At 41.6% G+C, this 18011-nt stretch overlaps 1 protein-coding gene and 1 long non-coding RNA gene across 2 annotated transcripts; one reads left to right on the top strand and one right to left on the bottom strand.

The window, feature by feature from the left end:
- The first annotated feature begins 27 nt into the window (after positions 1-27).
- Positions 28-6810, top strand: LOC106604640 (uncharacterized). Its single transcript, XR_006769854.2, has 3 exons — positions 28-2507; positions 2757-2921; positions 3116-6810. It is a non-coding gene; the product is annotated as an uncharacterized LOC106604640 (long non-coding RNA).
- A 128-nt stretch (positions 6811-6938) lies between these two features.
- Positions 6939-15102, bottom strand: rest (RE1-silencing transcription factor). The gene is made up of 4 exons (XM_014199478.3): positions 14949-15102; positions 12333-13255; positions 12152-12235; positions 6939-11788 (listed from the first exon to the last, which is right to left on the bottom strand). The coding sequence occupies exons 2-4, from the start codon at positions 13237-13239 to the stop codon at positions 9822-9824; spliced, it is 2958 nt and encodes a 985-aa protein (XP_014054953.1). The 5' UTR covers positions 13240-13255; positions 14949-15102; the 3' UTR covers positions 6939-9821.
- Between the last annotated feature and the right edge of the window lie 2909 nt (positions 15103-18011).

Raw genomic sequence — 18011 nt, 5'->3', positions numbered from 1 at the left:
AATAAACAACATTTCCACCAACGTCAGTTCCGTCAGGATATAAATGGATTTTTGTTGCAGCAACTCACATGTGTAATGGATTTATACTATAGTTTCACAGATTAGATATTTCGCCGGATGTATAAATATGAAGCATCAGCTTGGCGTTTCCACTCATGGCCAAATATGGTCGTGAGAGGAAGCCCTCAGCCCACTTGCCGGCAGTGGGAGAAGATGGAACGAGATGGATTTTGGCCGACACTCTGCAAATGTTTTCATCGATCAAACATTTGATCTCAATACAGTTTTCTGTTCCCAAAACTAGAATCTGTAATGAACCGAGTGGACTAAGTTTTGTAGACTTTACCCTTTGCAAAAGTTTTTAAAAATCGCGTTTAGAAGGAGTGCAAAGACGAATTGAGTTACTGCGCACGTGCACTTCACAGAGTATGCGTTCCCTAACGAAAATATGCAGATGCTGCTAGAACGCGCCAATAGAATCTCGCTAGCTCGTGCTTGGCTCTACCCACCTCCTTACTTGCTCTGCCCACTGTAACTCATTTGTTCCCCTTGGAAAAGACAGGCTGTAGAAAAGATATGCTGTGGTATCTCTTGGTTTAGTTATACACATTTTTGATAGTTCAGTTAGGGGCGGTAATGGCTGCCAATCGCCGTTAAACTCCACCAAAGAAGAAGAAGAAGAAGAAGCAAACGCTCGTGTTGTTCTTCAAGGTTATGTTATCATTGTATAATGTATGGTTCAATTGTATTCGTTTTTAAAGATGTATAATTTTTTGCAAGCCCCATTACGGGAAATAGTTACATGTAAATGTTCTCGACATCTATCAATTCCATGTCTATCTGTAAACGAAAGTACCAAATCGATCTCATCACCTCTACCAAGGCACTATATGTCTGTGTTTGAAGGAAACATGTTCCATCATGAACTCCCTTTTGTATTGGATGACCAGTGGTGTAAAAAGTACCCAACTGTCATAGTTGAGTAAAGATACCTTAATAGAAAATGACTCAAGTAAAAGTCATTTTCTCAAGTAAACATTTACTTTTGATACTGAAGTAAAATACTACTTCAGTAAAAGTTTAAAAGGATTTGGTTTGAAATATACGTAAGTATCAAAAGTAAAAGTATACATCTTTTCAAATTCCTTATATAAAGCAAACCAGGTGTCACCTTTTTCTTGTTTTTTTAAATGTACGTATAGCCAGGGGCATGCTCCAACATTCAGTATTTTATACAAACAAAGCATGTGTTTAGTGAGTCTGCCAGATCTGAGGCAGTAGTGATGTTCTCTTAATAAGTGTGTGAATTAGACCATTTTCCTGTCCTGCTAACCATTCAAAATGTAACGAGTACTTTTGGATGTCAGGGAAAATGTATGGAGTAAAAAGTACATCATTTTCTTTAGGAATGTAGTGAAGTATAGATACCTAAAAAACGACTTAAGTTGTACTTTCAAGTATTTTTACTTAAGTACTTTACACCACTATGGATGACACAAGAACGACCAGATTTTACAGCACTGCAAGAGAAGCAAGGGGTGAAATTCAAGATCTAGGTAAAAATGTCAAAATTCAAGGGAAATGCACCTCCGTAGAGCCGGAAAAAGAGGAGGAATTTGTTTTCCTGGACTACATAGAGCAAGAAGATACTCACAAGGACCAACTTCATGGTTAGCTCCATGTGAATGCTGTCCCCATGATTTCCAAAGAAGACAAGAGGTTGCCGCCGAGGTCAGGCTCTGAGAAGTAGCAGAGGACTCTGGAGCAACAGCTGTGGTCATTGAAAGATGGGACCAAAGTGGCGACAGCGAGCCCTGATTCTATCATCGAGTTTCGTGATATAGACTTCCTTCTCGAGGAAACAAGCAAAAAGACGAAAAAGAAAACTCAAGGACAGCAGAAAATCTATGGTACGCCAGATATGGAGGGTTGACACCTGTTGCAACGGATGTGGCGCAGTCATGCACTGCACCTGATGTGGCAGGCTATCTACCAAGTGAGAAGTATAAACTTTTGCTAGAGGAGAAGGAATTGAAAAAAGCCATTTGTCATCGTTGTTACTTGCTCACACACCACCAAACGGCATTGACTGTCAAGATGTCCAAGGAGGAACATCTGGATATAGTCTGCAGGGTCAAAACAGAGAAAGCCTTGGTACTGTTCATCGTGGATCTCCTGGACATCCCATACTCCATAGTACCAGACTTGCTATAGCTTGTTGGAGAAAACAAACACATAGTGGTTCTGGGTAATAAAGTGGACTTGCTCCCTGGAGAATCTGAAAACTACTTGCAAAGGATAAAACGTCAGCTTTCCCAGTACTGTGCTGATGTAGGCATTTCCAGTGATAATATCAAAGATACCCTCCTCATTAGAACCAAAACGGAATATGGCATAGAAAATCAAATCTCCAGAGATTGTGGAAGTACAATGGAGAAGTGTATCTAGCGGGAATGGCCAACACGGGGAAATCCAGAGCCTCGGAGCCACCATATCTCCATGGCCTGGTAAGATGGAGCTCTGCCCAGCCTGCATGTAATCCACAGTTACTATAAGATACATTATACATGATTATTTTTGGAACACTCTACTTTGTGTATTGTTGCTGCAATCATTAGTCTTGAATGAGCTTCACATTCCAACCACTTTTACAGTCACATTGATTGAGGGCTTGAATCAGACTTATATTTGTTTATATAAAATCTCTAAAATGTTCATTTTCTTCAAATTACTTTAAAATGTAATATTATCCAAAGGTATAATGCTGAACCTTCTGAAGTTCCCCATCATCAACCCCATTCGTTACTGCTTGTTCAGGAGGTCCAAGAGGCTCCAGAGTGCCTCCAAGCAGACGGAGAGTGATCTCTCTCCACAGGAGCTCAAGCGACTGGAACAGTTCAGCAAGCAGGGCTACCTAGTGGGTAAGAGATTGGTGTTGGCTGTTGGCGACAGAACTGGTGGTAACCCCACAGGGTAGCCTAAATACCAGGGGTTCGAAATGGACATCCCATACAGATCAACCCTTGACCTACTGTGTTGTTAATGGTTTGCATGGTTACTCTTAAATGTGTACTTTGTAATGTAGGCTAATTATAAAAATCCTATGTTGGTTTAGGTTGTATTGGGAGGACGTTCTGGACCGTCGTAGAATCCAAAAGAGGCCTGATACAGTTTGATCCTGATAGTCTGGCCTATGGAGAGGACATGATTGACAAGGAGGAGAGAGACCGTACTCTTTTCAACCCTTCTCCAGATGTGGGCTTGACGCTCAACAAAGAAAAAATGCCAAAGAAAGATGCCCACTGGCTCTATGACACCCCTGGCATCATGAAAGAGCATGATGTGAGCTACTGTTTGCTTCCGCTTGGCGCCACTGCTGGCTGTTACGCCGGGCTAAAACGACTTCAACGTGGCCAGTATAATTGTTGTTTCATAGATTACAGTGTAGCTCATAATGGAACCCTGTACCTTCCTAATTGAAACAGCGTGTATACATGGTGTAGCTGTTTACCATCACAAGGAGAGAACACTGCTGACTAATTAATACCACTCGACTTAGTTTCCCTTCTGATGCAAGAGGGTTGGTAGATACAAATAGTACCTTTGCATGTCCTCTGGGGGAACAAGGTGTGTCTATTTCTCCTATTACTAGGCTATACCACAAAGTATAATTTGCACAAGCAGGATGCCATGATACATTTACGCACACTGCAATAGAACAGAATTATCTATGAAGTGGTCACTGCAGTAGATTTATGACTGGTTAATTATTGCATTGTACCACTCTCATAAGGGGTTTCTTACAAGAAAATCCCAGACTAGTGTTGAACAATGCCAACCATTCAGCTCACAATCTTCTGTTGATTGCTATAAACCAAGGCACAGTGCCCCCCCACCCACACTCTCTTTCTCACTCAAGTCAAAGTTTATTTGTCACGTGCGCCGAATACAACAGGTGTAGACCTGACGGTGAAATGCTTACTTACAGGCTCTAACCAATAGTGCAAAAAAGGTATTAGGTGAACAATAGGTAGGTAAAGAAATAAAACAACAGTAAAAAGACAGGCTATATACAGTAGTGAAGCTATAAAAGTTGCGAGGCTACATACAGACACTGGTTAGTCAGGCTGATTGAGGTAGTATGTACATGTAGATATGGCTAAAGTGACTATGCATATATGTTGAACAGAGAGTAGCAGTAGTGTAAAAGAGGGGTTGGGGTGGGACACAATGCAGATAGCCCGGTTAGCCAATGTGCGAGAGCACTGGTTGGTCGGACCAATTGAGGTAGTATGTACATGAATGTATAGTTAAAGTGACTATGCATATATGATAAACAGAGAGTAGCAGCAGCGTAAAAGAGGGTTGGGGGAGCACACAATGCAAATAGTCCGGGTAGCCATTTGATTACCTGTTCAGGAGTCTTATGGCTTGGGGGTAAAAACTGTTGAGAAGCCTTTTTGTCCTAGACTTGGCACTCCGGTACCGCTTGCCATGCGGTAGTAGAGAGAACAGTCTATGACTGGGGTGGCTGGGTTCTTTGACAATTTTTAGGGCCTTCCTCTGACACCGCCTGGTGTAGAGGTCCTGGATGGCAGGCAGCTTAGCCCCAGTGATGTTCTGGGCCATATGCAGAACCCTCTGTAGTGCTTTGCGGTCAGAGGCCGAGCAATTGCCGTACCAGGCAGTGATGCAACCAGTCAGGATGCTCTCGATGTTGCAGCTGTAGAACCTTTTGAGGATATCAGGACCCATTCCAAATCTTTTTAGTTTCCTGAGGGGGAATAGGCTTTGTCGTGCCCTCTTCACGACTGTCTTGGTGTGTTTGGACCATTCTAGTTTGTTGTTGATGTGGACACCAAGGAACTTGAAGCTCTCAAACTGCTCCACTACAGCCCCGTCGATGAGAATGGGGGCGTGCTCGGTCCTCCTTTTCCTGTAGTCCACAATCAATTCCTTAGTCTTGGTTACGTTGAGGGATAGGTTGTTATTCTTGCACCACCCGGCCAGGTCTCTGACCTCCTCCCTATAGGCTGTCTCGGTGTTGTTGGTGATCAGGCCTACCACTGTTGTGTCATCTGCAAACTTAATGATGGTGTTGGAGTCATGCCTGGCCATGCAGTTGTGGGTGAACAGGGAGTACAGGAGGGGACTGAGCACACACCCCTGGGGAGCTCCAGTGTTGAGGATCAGCATGGCAGATGTGTTGCTACCTACCCTCACCACCTGGGGGTGGCCCGTCAGGAAGTCCAGGATCCAGTTGCAGAGGGAGGTGTTTAGTCCCAGAATCCTTAGCTTAGTGATGAGCTTTGAGGGTACTATGGTGTTGAACGCTGAGCTGTAGTCAATGAATAGCATTCTCACATAAGTGTTCCTTTTGTCCAGGTGGGAAAGGGCAGTGTGGAGTGCAATAGAGATTGCATCATCTGTGGATCTGTTTGGGCGGTATGCAAACTGGAGTGAGTCTAGGGTTTCTGGGATAATGGTGTTGATGTGAGCCATTACCAACCTTTCAAAGCACTTCATGGCTACGGACGTGAGTGCTACGGGTCTGTAGTCATTTAGGCAGGTTGCCTTTGTGTTCTTGGGCACAGGGACTATGGTGGTCTGCTTGAAACATGTTGGTATTACAGACTCAGTCAGGGACATGTTGAAAATGTCAGTGCAGACACCTGCCAGTTGGTCAGCACATGTTTGGAGCACACGTCCTGGTAATCTGTCTGGCCCCGCAGCCTTGTGTATGTTGATCTGTTTAAAGGTCTTACTAACGTCGGCTACGGAGAGCGTGATCACACAGTCGTCCGGAACAGCTGATGCTCTCATGCATGCCTCAGTGTTGCTTGCTTCGAAGCAGCATAGAAGTGATTTAGCTCGTCTGGTAGGCTCGTGTCACTGGGCAGCTCGCGGCTGTGCTTCCCTTTATAGTCTGTAATAATTTGCAAGCCCTGCCACATAAGATGAGCGTCGGAGCCGGTGTAGTATGATTCAATCTTAGCCCTGTATTGACGCTTTGCCTGTTTGATGGTTCGTCGCAGGGCATAGCAGGATTTCTTGTAAGCTTCCGGGTTAGAGTCCCGCACCTTGTAAGCAGCAGCTCTACCCTTTAGCTCAGTGGGAATGTTGCCTGTAATCCATGGCTTCTGGTTGGGGTATGTACGTACAGTCACTGTGGGGACGACGTCCTCGATGCACTTATTGATAAAGCCAGTGACTGATGTGGTGTACTCCTCAATGCCATCGGAAGAATCCCGGAACATGTTCCAGTCTGTGATAGAAAAACAGTCCTGTAGTTTAGCATCTGCTTCATCTGACCACTTTTTTATAGACCGAGTCACTGGTGCTTCCTGCTTTAATTTTTGCCTGTAAGCAGGAATCAGGAGGATAGAGTTGTGGTCAGATTTACCAAATTAAGGGCGAGGGAGAGCTTTGTATGCGTCTCTGTGTGTGGAGTACAGGTGATCTAGAATTTTTTTCCCTCTGGTTGCACATTTAACATGTTGATAGAAATTTGGTAGAACTGATTTAAGTTTCCCTGCATTAAAGTCTCTCATGCTTGTTAGGTCCTCAATCTGTTGACTGAGCAGGAGGTGAAGGTGGTCGTGCCCACACAAGCCATCGTACGCAGGATGTTTGTGTTGAAATCTCAATGGAGCAATGTGCATTTTCATGTCAAAGGCTTTTTGTACTCGATGTCTAATGGTGATACCGTACTTTAAGTTTGTGGATGTTTTTCAGCTCTGGGTTTTGTAACCTTGTCTGTAAATATAATGATTGTAAATACCCTACATATAAACAGCTATGTGTAGACTGCTTAAATTTACATTGCTTTCATTACATTTAGACAGCAAGCAGGGAACCTTTAGTGTCATATATTATTAAACATATCAGTGACTGCTGAAAATGTAAGAAATGGAAAGGAATCACACACCAACAATACCTCTGGATAGTAGGCCAACTTTTATTAAAAAGTGTAGAGCAGAAAATGATACAGGATGCTTTGTTTTAAACTGCACAAAAAGGTTTTAAAACAGCCAATTGTTTTCAAAAAGTCTTGGGGACAATGGCCAATAACTCCCCACTTTGGTGAAGGTATTAATAGAAGTTAGTTGGCAATTATTTTATTGAAAAAGAGTACATTTCTTCACTAACTGCAAATGACAGGTATAGGCTAACAGTAAAACAAAAATTAATAGCTTGGGCATGTATTTGCTTTAATCGCTGAACACAACCGGCGCTTATTTGAGCCAGGCTTCTATTTCCTTAATGCACACAGCTTTTGCTCAATAAAATGTTGTAAAGACTACCACACTGTTTGTGACCAGTATAAACATTATAATAACAAATCCTTCACAGATCAGACTTGCAAAGGCTGCCAATCATACACCCCAATTTCACCCTTCACCAACATGAATTTAATGTCGTGTTTTCTTTTTGGTGGCGACATGGCTAGCAACAATGACAGAATAAAAATAAATAATTAATGCACATGGGAATATCGTAAACAATTCATTTAGACCCGGCATTCATTTGAAACAGGCGTTTATTTGCTGAAATGTGTGCCGATTCCCAGCTATTAAAATGAACAGGCGGCTGGCAATTTGAGACTCAGCATTTAATTGAAGTTTTACGGTACATATTACAATATGTGAATGCAAAATGGTTACAAAGACTGAAATACACTTTTCTTATCCACTAACAAGCACAATACAGTAAGTGAACAAAGAGATAAAAGGTGTACATTTACAGTGCTACGGAATCTGTCTAGATAGGGTTCCCTGGGAAACTGCATTTATAGACCGGTTCAAGAGCACATCGGCTAAATTGGACCAGTTTCCCAGGGAACCCTGGTATATTCTGTTCCTTCCAATAGTCAGGAAACTCAAGACATACATCTATAATTCTATATCTTCTCACTTTGGCATCACACCCAAAATATAATATTGCACTGAATTTACTAAAAGAGTACACATGGCATATTTGTTTTTATTAGCTCAGTCTAACAATCACCTCATAGTACAGAAAACTAAATGCATATGAATGAAGTATATCACAGGCTAAGCTTTGGAGGTACAATTCTGTAAAACAGATGAGTGGGGTAATAAAAACAGCAACAATCAGAGTAATCAAACAACTACAACTAAACCTCAAGGAATGGTTTTAAAGATAGACATGATGTAACAACAATATAATTGTAATCCGAGCTCTTACAGTGTACAAAGAATGTGACTCAATTAACAGAAACCTACACTGTTAATATGCAAAAACATAAAATACTGATTGTCGAAGGCACTGAAGAGTAAAAATAAAAGAAGAAAATGTAGAACTACGGGCATCTTCGCAGGTTCAACAACTGTAAAAAAAAATATATATATATATCTTTGGACTTTTTCTGAAATCAGATACAAAACTGATAATGGTGTGTTCCCAAACTTCCATTTCACAACTTGTTTTCAATGTTAGCTAGTCTATTCTCTGTCAGTGATAGCAACATACTATCTGTTTTATACCATCCAGAAAATCTCTATCCATATCTTAAGTTCTAGAGGGCTACAAATGTCAAGGTCCAGTAGGCTAACACTAGGAACACCCTACCTTCCACAGAGTTGTGCATTTATTAATTAGTATGAGTTTTTTTGTATGACTACATTTACTTGGATATTCAAAAAGTGACAACATATTTCAAACATTAACTCAAGAAACAATTCTATACACATCTCGCCACCATTGTACCAGATGAACCCAAAGAAACCTCACCCCATTTCATAGTTCATCAATTTGAGTGTAAGAGTCCTCATAAGTCAAGTTTTTTGTAATTAAGAGATTTTTATAATTAGTCCATTGTGCAGATTGATAATTGATTTATACAATGTTTAAAAAAATAATTATCTTGATGTTTTCAATAAAAAGACAAATTAAAGTAGTTGTCAAGTGCTCCATAAATGGTGGAGTGGACAACTTACACTTGTGCCGACTTTGAACATGCAGCCCTCTTCCCCATTTAGGGGACAGACCACTTCACTGGAGTGGACTCACATAACAGGAGTGAGAACCCTATTATTCTCTGGACCACCTGGGTCCTTCTAAAATCATCCCCGTGCGAATGAAGGGGTTTCTTTGGTACTTCATTGAAAAAGTGTACCACTTCCTTTCATAATCGATGTACTATTGTTGTTCAACAGGGCTGATGGATAAAAATACTAAAAACTGGTGCAACTCATCTCTTGGTGGCTTCTTCTAATATAGAAACTCAACCGGCAAGGTGTAGCGATTTCTTGACTATCAACCACTATATGTAAGATATATACAATGCTATTCGATTTTAGATACCAGTAGTTGAATAACCATATGAGATTTACAAGTATTCTGAGATTTACAAGCAACAAAATTAATATCCCATATTTTCTTTGATGGGTGTTTCAGCCAAATGCCAAACCATGAACATTTGTTTTGGGCCTCACACATATTAAGTCACATATCCTTTATGATTTAAATGAAAGGCATCCCATCATGTTTGAAAACAAGAACTGTAGAATTAATAGTAAAAAATGTCTGGGAACCAATACGTGAAAGCCCAGACACCAATAATCAAATTAACTAGTCGGCCTAAAGCTGTATTACAATGGCTGTCAGAGAGTTTTAGGCATACCATATAATATTTTATACAGCACTTACTAGTGAGCACTAATGCAAAATAACTGAATATGTAGTGTCAACATGTTTACACAGACAATTATGTTTTATAACAGGTAGAAAGGCTCAAACAAGGCTCTGCTGAAACTGATTAAAATGGGATAAATCAAAGCCCCCTGCTCTGCAGGCACTCACTGGTCCAGCTTGGATGCATTGTCAAGATAGTACACATTCACCAGGTGACGATTCAGGTGCCGACGGTACTCCACCTCCAAGGGGAAGGTACGGTCACAGAAAATACACATGTGACTCTTGAGTTCAGTAGGAGTCGGAATCTCTTCTGTGGGAGTTTCAGGGTCATTGGCCAGTTTGCCGGCGGCAGCGGCCAGTCCGTTGAGCCCCGAGTCGTCGCTGCCCTCCGAGGCGCTGTCACTGATCTCACTTCCTCCGTCATGGCTGTGGATGCCCTCATCCTCTTCAGTTTCGGTAGGCTTTCCTCTTGGCCTAGGGAGCTCCAGGGAGGGTGTTGTTGGTGTTGATGGTTCTCCTTGTGGCCGTCTGAAATCGGGAGAGCTGTCAATTTCTATGGGAGATGGGGACTCGTCTTCAGGAGTAGGAGTTTCCTCTGCTTGGTCGGCGACCTTAGCCTGCTCAGCCTGTGGCGTTGTGTCCTGAGATGTAGAGGTATGCATTGTGGGGACAGTCTCCTGGTCAGACGCCTGCTGCTCTCCCTGGAGAACTGCTGGCTGAAGCTTTGTAGCTGGACACTTTTTGTTTTCAGGGAGGCTAATAGGGTTCTCAATGATGGAACACCCCTTGTTCTCACTGGAAGCCTCGGTCTCTTCACAGCTTGCTTCTGTCTTGTTGCTCTTTTTCACTACAGGCGAGTTCACAATCTGGTTTGCTGGGTTCTCCTGTTCTGACACTGGGCAAGGCTCAGTCGTCATGCTTTGGGGGATACTGGCTTTTGATTGTGACTTGTGAGCAGCCTTGATTTTTAACCGTTTGCAGGGCTCCTCAGGAGATTCCTTCATTGATAAGTCCAAGGCCTCTGCAGCCTTTCTCTTTAGCGGCTTCGTCCTGCTCTTCTTTCCCTGTTTTTCCACTGGTGCATCTAGACTTTGAGGTGCTTTTGCAACAGTCTTTTCAACCACTTTCTCCATTTTTTTAGAACTCTTCTTAGATTTTGTTGCGTTTTTGTTCTCTTTTCCATCCCTCTCATTCTTCAGTGTTCCCAGCTGCTCTTTTTTCTCCTTCTCCAGCTTCTTGTTTTCCTCCTTCACTTGTTCCATATTCTCCCTCTCCAGCATGTCTTTCTCTAACCTCTCCTTGACCGATTTCTCCTTCTCAATATCGTCCTCTTCCAAACTCGCCTTTTGAACTTTTTCCACGGTTTCCTTTATTTCACTCTTATCCTGAACACTCGTTTTCCCCTTCATCTGTTTTTTTGGACGTCTCTTAACTTTATTACCTGTGGTTTGAACTGCAGCTGCTGTCTCCTTCAGGGTAACATGCTGCTTTGTATTCTCACTGCTCATCTCTGTACTCTTGCGTTTCAGTGTTGCCTTTTTCTCTGCCTTGTCCTTTGCCTTTTTAGGTGTCTCTTTGACAGGGGAGACACAACATTTCTTGTGGGTCTTGTCCGTTGCTACACTTTCTGCAGCTTGAAGAGGGCCGGGATTGCTGCTCTTCTTGGTCGAGAGATTGATATGGATTGATTGTTTATCAGCTCCAGAGATCGCTGGTCTCTCCTCCATGTCCTCCTCCTCATCATCAATTGCAGACAGCTCAAACTTTGCAATTCCATTCACGATGGTGTACTCATCAGTGAATTCATCAGAATCAGGTTTCTTGACACGCAGCTTGACCTTTGACACATCCATTGCAATCTGTGGGCAGCCGGGGTGTCTAGATTTGATGTGATACTGCAGGTTACACTTCTTGGAAGCGGCATACTTGCAGACAGGGCAAAGGAACTGACGCGGGTTGAGATGGAGCTCCACATGCTTTTTGTAGTTGCTGCGATCAGCCGTCTTGTATGGACAGTGGGGGCAGCACAGGGGCTTGGGCCCATTGTGAACCTGTCTGGAATGGCGTGTCACCTCATGCTGATTGGCAGCCAGGTAGTTGCAGCGGTCACATTTGAAAGGCCTTTCACCTGTCAAGAAAAGCAATGTGGAAAATGCTCAGGTTACAGACATTTTAACTGCTATTAACTTCTATGGGAACACTGGCTCACATTTCATGCAGGGAAGATGGACCAGAGTAAGGAGAGACAAGCAACAATTACAGGTCGAACACTAAGCATCTCACAGCACGTATCGCAAACCACTTTACCGTTCTTATCCAAAACCATCTGCTCCAGCGAATGCAACAAAGGAGAAAAAGTTGACTATGAGAGGAAAGCAAAACAGAGACCTATATCTATGCACAATCAATTATATTTGTGTAATTTCTGCTACATGCTAGAAATATGTACCGTCAGGCTTTTTTTGTCATGTAGCCTGTGTTAGACACTCACCTGAGTGGGTTCTCATATGCCTGGTAAGATGGGTCTTCTGGGAGCTTGAGTACTCACAGTACGGACATCGAAAAGGACGCTCCCCTATAGCAGCAAAAACAGAGTTAGCTATACTGTTAAAAACAATCATACATTGACCATTAAGTGCATTCTAGGAGTGAAAAGGTTCTTTTTGACATACCTGTGTGGGTGCGGATATGCTGCACGTAGTTGTTCTTACGGTCCGAGAAATAGCAGCACTGATTGCAGGTGAAGAGCTTACTGGGGAAATGGTTCCTGAGGTGCTTCCTCCAGTGGTACTGGCTGACGGTGGTATAAGTGCAGATGGTGCATTTGTAGACCCTCTGGTCATCGCCCTCCTTCTCGTGGTGCTTGAGGTGAGCCATGTAATGGTCGTAGCGGTTGGTGTTGTAGCCGCAGCGCTCACAGCGGATCACCCCTTTGTTGTTGGCCCCGCTATCACCGCTCTCTGCCTCTTGATCTGGTCCCGCCGAAGTCTCTTTTGCCCGTGCCTTGTCCCCCTCCACGCGTTTCACCACGATCATCCTATTGGCGCTGTGAATTTGGATGTGGGTTACAAACTCCTCCTCTCGCTGGGCCTGGTAGTTGCAGGGTTTACAGAAGAAGGGTTTCTTCTTCTTAGCTGACTCCATGATCATGCCCAGAGGTGTAGAAGGGGTAAAAGGGGTGGGAGGGCTAGAAGGGCGCTGTTCAGAGGGTTTGGACAGGTCCATCCCTTCTTCCTCTTCTACTTCATCGTCAATCTCCTCAACCTGGGAAAGGGCCACCCGTGGAGACTCTGGGTAGTCTACAATACACATCTCTCGCTCATGGCTATCGTAACTGTATCTGATGATGTTCTCGTCTTCACTATCGGAGTAGCTGCTGCTGCCGACGGTTTGAAGCTCCATCATCTCCTTCCCTTCTGTTGGATTTTCACAGGCTACGTTGGCGAGCATGACCAGCTGTGGGGCCGGCAGCTCATTGTGTGGAAGCTCAGCCAACCCCTGGGCATCCTCCACCATGGGCATGCCAGCTGAGGTGGCATACATGACTAACCCCATTGGATATACCGTCTGAGAAGCCATGTTGGGAGAGCTGTGGCTGTGGGGGGGAGAGCAGAACCAGAGGTCATGGTCATTGATCAAACAACTTCAAATAAGATATGTTCAATTATGTTTGTTTTCATTTCAGAACTAACATTTTTGTAGTAGTCACAGAGAGTATGAGTTTTAACAGGCCTTTAATTGTGGACTTCATCAATCTTTTGAACGTTTATCACATAGGCCACTCAGTCCCACGTCATCAAAATTATATGGCTTGCAAGTTTTCCAAGCAACTACCAACCAGGGACATACCATGTAAGGTAATGTCACTGTTCCTTCTCTGAATTAGTAATTTGGTATTCATATCATGGTTGGAAAGTGCAGGATGTTTTTTTATAATAATCCAGGAATGGTGGATACAATAAAGAAAAAACAAATGTCATCAATCCAAGTGTCAAAATAAATAAAAGGGAAGTATGCTAAACCTATACAATTTCAGAACACTTTCATCATGTCATTGATTCCTTATCTGGATTTAGTCATGTCTTCATGCAGTCTGCTGTACATATCAATGTGATGAACCAGTATGTGACTATAACAGATGATATTTATCCAGACTATTTCATACTTAAAATGTAACCAATTACATGAAAAATAAAATCGTTTTTTCCCCATAAATATATTTAAATGTTTAACACCAAACTACCAAGAATATACCACCACTTCAAAATGTATGTTTCATAACTTCATTGTGGGCCTACGTCATGTATTTTACTTTAACACAGTGCCTTGGGAAACCCCATAGTGTCCTAGGCCTGTGTTTGCATGCACAGAAATGTGTGTTCGGCCATTTTGAAACAGCACCACCAACTTGGTCGACAGCGCCCAAAAACTACAGTAGCCTGCCCTACATTCTAACTAGTACGTAGAGAAAATAAGAAAGGGGTTGTATGATCTCAATGCGAAACAAAATATATAGCTATAATTGACCTAAATGCTAATGATGACCAAATACGTAAACAAATTTAAAAAATAAACATTTTACATGTCTTTACTTTCTAACTATGAGACAAAAGTGCATAGACATACTTTGCCACCGTGCTGGTATTACAATAATCAAACTGAATACAATATGTCTTGCAAAATAACATTTATTTGACTGAGTTATAGTCTATGTATAGTTGTAAACAAGGACTAGACCTCAGCAATACAAAGCGGAAAGTTGCAACAAAAAAAGCTACAGTAAAGGGTTGGTCGTGGAGAAGACAATTATTTAATTTCTTTAACAAATGGATCGATTGTAGTTAAAACTAACTTTTACCAACAATAGTATTCCACAAATCGCCATGCAAACTTGCCACGACAGGCAGAGAATGTCGCTGTCCAGCAAGGCCCTCAAAACTTCACTCGGAAAACTAGTTTCGCGGAAGAGCAAACTCCGACCAAAACGAGGTTGTTAACTTGTAAACTCTTGAAAAATGTAGCGATAATGAGTGATGTTCGTTTTACTTTAAAAAAATTATATCGATCATAAATAAAGTTTGGCGTGTAAACACTTCGAAAGTTTAGAACAGCGTTATGTTAGCCATGGTCCTGATCTTCGTGCTGAAATCAGCCCTGGACAGCGCCTCTCCCTTTCAACAACCCCCACACTGCCTCCATTTTCAAAACTGTTCGTCAAAGTTAGTTTGTTTCACAAATTAAAACAATAAACAATAAATCTGTTCATTCCTAAATTACACACAACTCACCGTATATCTGTATCCACTCCTTGTCGGTATTCGGTCTATATTATCGATGTAATAGTACATAAACTATTCACGGAAGAAGTTTCCACACATTCCTACACATCGGCCTGGCTCCGTCTGTTTGCAGGGATGGCTGACGTCAGCGCGAGCTAGTGTTTCTGCTATGGGCTTCTTCTTTCCAAATCCCCATGTTCCAAATGGTCATACAATCTACCAATCCGGTTATTATTATTATGCATTATGAGTTGATTTATTTTCATTTAGAAACGTTTTGGCAAAAATGTATTCCTCTTATATATAAACTAAACATATATATATATATATATATATATATATATATATATATATATATATATATATATATATATATATATATATATATATATATATTACACCGGGGGGCTATCTAGAATAGCTATAATAGCTATCTAGAATGCTCGGAACACCTGCGTGTAATGGAAGAAGGCCGCCAGAAATGTGTAAGCTGCAACTGTGATAAAGCCAGTTAGACACAATAAGTGTATATTTTGCATTTCTGAAATTATTTTGATGTGATGTGATATGAAAGTAATGGGCTTTATTGAGAATCAATTCACGTTTAGATGGAGTATTTGGCTGTTTTGGCTGCCAGAGCCAGTCTACCTCTGAAAATAATATGTTAAATCCTTGGACCTTAAGGAGTCCAAGGCTCCTTAAGAGTACATATTGGGCTACATACAATGTCTACCGCTATACACATCATTCCCAATAATACAATCACGAATGTAACATTATAATTAAATATAAAGAACATTTCACAAGTCAAAGTACAACGATTTATGCATAATTCATTAGTGTTTTAAATCTTCACATTGTCGGCTTCACAACAAACAGTTGACAGCTTCAGCACTCTGATAATGCCACATAATCAGATGGTCTCATGGTTTAATTCACCATACCTGGGTTGGCTGGCCTGGTTATTTCCCCAAAACAGTCCTGAAACATTGTTTACATGATGTGTAATATATACATACAGAATGTGTAGTTATTAGATCAGTGTAAGGGGAAAAAATAGATAATCTTCCTGTTTCCGTGTTTTATTACCAGGTATACTGGGGAAAACCCACACTGACCATGGGGAAAGAGCTATTGCATAAATCCCACAATGCAGGTTTGATTGAATTCTGTCCACACCAATATAATATAATACCTGGATGGGATGGTTCAAGGGATGCCCATCCTTCTGTCTGACCTCTGTATGTGGGGAATGTTTCAGCAGAGGATCTACCAGGCCTAAATGCAAAATAAAAAATATAACATGAGAGCAACCCACACAGACTGCATTATCCAGTCCACAGTGTACTGCTGCACAAAAACTAACTTTGGTCTGTTGGGTCCATGGTTGGGTCCAAAGTCTTTTGGAGCATGCCAGGAAGCAGGCTCTAGTCTGGGCATACACGTGCCCTCACTTGTGAAATTTGGTCTTTGCAACTGTATAGTCATGGGTCTGTTGCAAATAGAGACAGCTTTTCAGCTTGATGAATGTGTTATAAACAACTCAAGGCCTCCAGGTCATGAATTACACCAGAAGCATAGGTAGTTACCTTGGGGGAGTTTGCCTGTAAAAAAATGTAATTGACACACACCAGCTGGTAATGATCAAATAAAAAAAAAACATTAAAAAAAACGAAACTTTTTTGCTAACACAATATTCAAGTGAAACATAATTATCATGGACACAATGTATCACAACGAATCGCCGTCCGCCACGGGGTGGCGCTTGTATGATATATTTGACATGGGGACACTGCCTCGATCAACATTTTAACAAAGATTATTATAATTAAACCAAGATGAACCACAGACTGTCGTTTCAAATCGAAACAAATGAGTCAGTGGGCAGAACAAACAAGAGGTGGGCAGAGCCAAACTCGAGCTAGAGATCCTATTGGTGCGTTCTAGCATATATTAAGTCTACAAAACTTAGTGCAATCTGTTCGTAACAGGTTATAGTTTTGGGAATAGAAAACTGTATTGAGATCAAATGTTTTATCGATGAGAAAATTAGCAGAATGTCGGACAAAATCCATCTCGTTCCATCTTCTCCCACTTCCGACCACTGGGCTTCCTCTCACTATCACATTTGGTAACGTTAGTGAGTCGAAACGCCAAGAGGATGCTTCACATTTATACATCCGGTGAAATACCTGTCTCACACAATGGAATGTTTATGCAGATTTGATCAAAACATTTTTTGCGGTTGATTAATTCTATCAATGGAGGTCACATATGCCTTGATCTCATTGTCCAATGAAATAAAGCCTGCTCTTAATTTAGTGCTCCATTTGAAATCATTTTTACTAACAGACTGAATGTTTCATTTTAAAAGGGACAATAACATAAAACCAGATACACTAAATAAACAGTTTAATAACTACCATATGTTGTTATTGATTTACACTGACAATTGAATTTCATAGTTTAATTTTATTTCCATCTGTCAAACAAAGACAAAAGTTTCGAAAGACCAACTTCAGTTAGTCAGTGCATATATAAAGGAAAACCAACCAGTAACATTTACAAGCATATCATAGAAGATATAACTACTACAAACACTTTATTGCTTGGGATGTATTCATTACGTCTTGCAACTGAAACCGTTTAGCGTTTAATAACCAAACGGAAGCAAACAAAGCAAACTGAACGAAATGGGGAGGGACCTAAATGATTTGTTCAATAGAAACTCGTTTTCGTTACAAAACGTTTTCCTTTTGGAGTAAACGGTTTCTGGTGAAAAACGTTTTGCAACAGAATAGGCGTAATGTCATGTAACTGTACGCACACTCGGTTCTTCATAGGGGTCCGTCGTGAGGGAGCTTGAGCAGAGTTGCAGGCAGTGAATGGACCCTGAGAGCGCGCTAGTTTGAAATTGAAAAGTGTCGCGGTAGCTTTGATAAAGAATATCATCAAGATGAAGCAGCTGCATTATAAATTGGATGCACTGTTGAGCGCTACATCCCGAGGGGTTTGCGCTGATTGTACGGAGATCATGATAGCTGGTTAAATGACATCCCTTGAGAAAGCAAA

This window comes from Salmo salar, chromosome 05, assembly GCF_965601325.2.
Source record: "Salmo salar chromosome 05, fSalSal1, whole genome shotgun sequence".
Lineage (NCBI taxonomy): Eukaryota > Metazoa > Chordata > Actinopteri > Salmoniformes > Salmonidae > Salmo > Salmo salar.
This window is presented reverse-complemented; position numbering and strand designations above follow the sequence as displayed.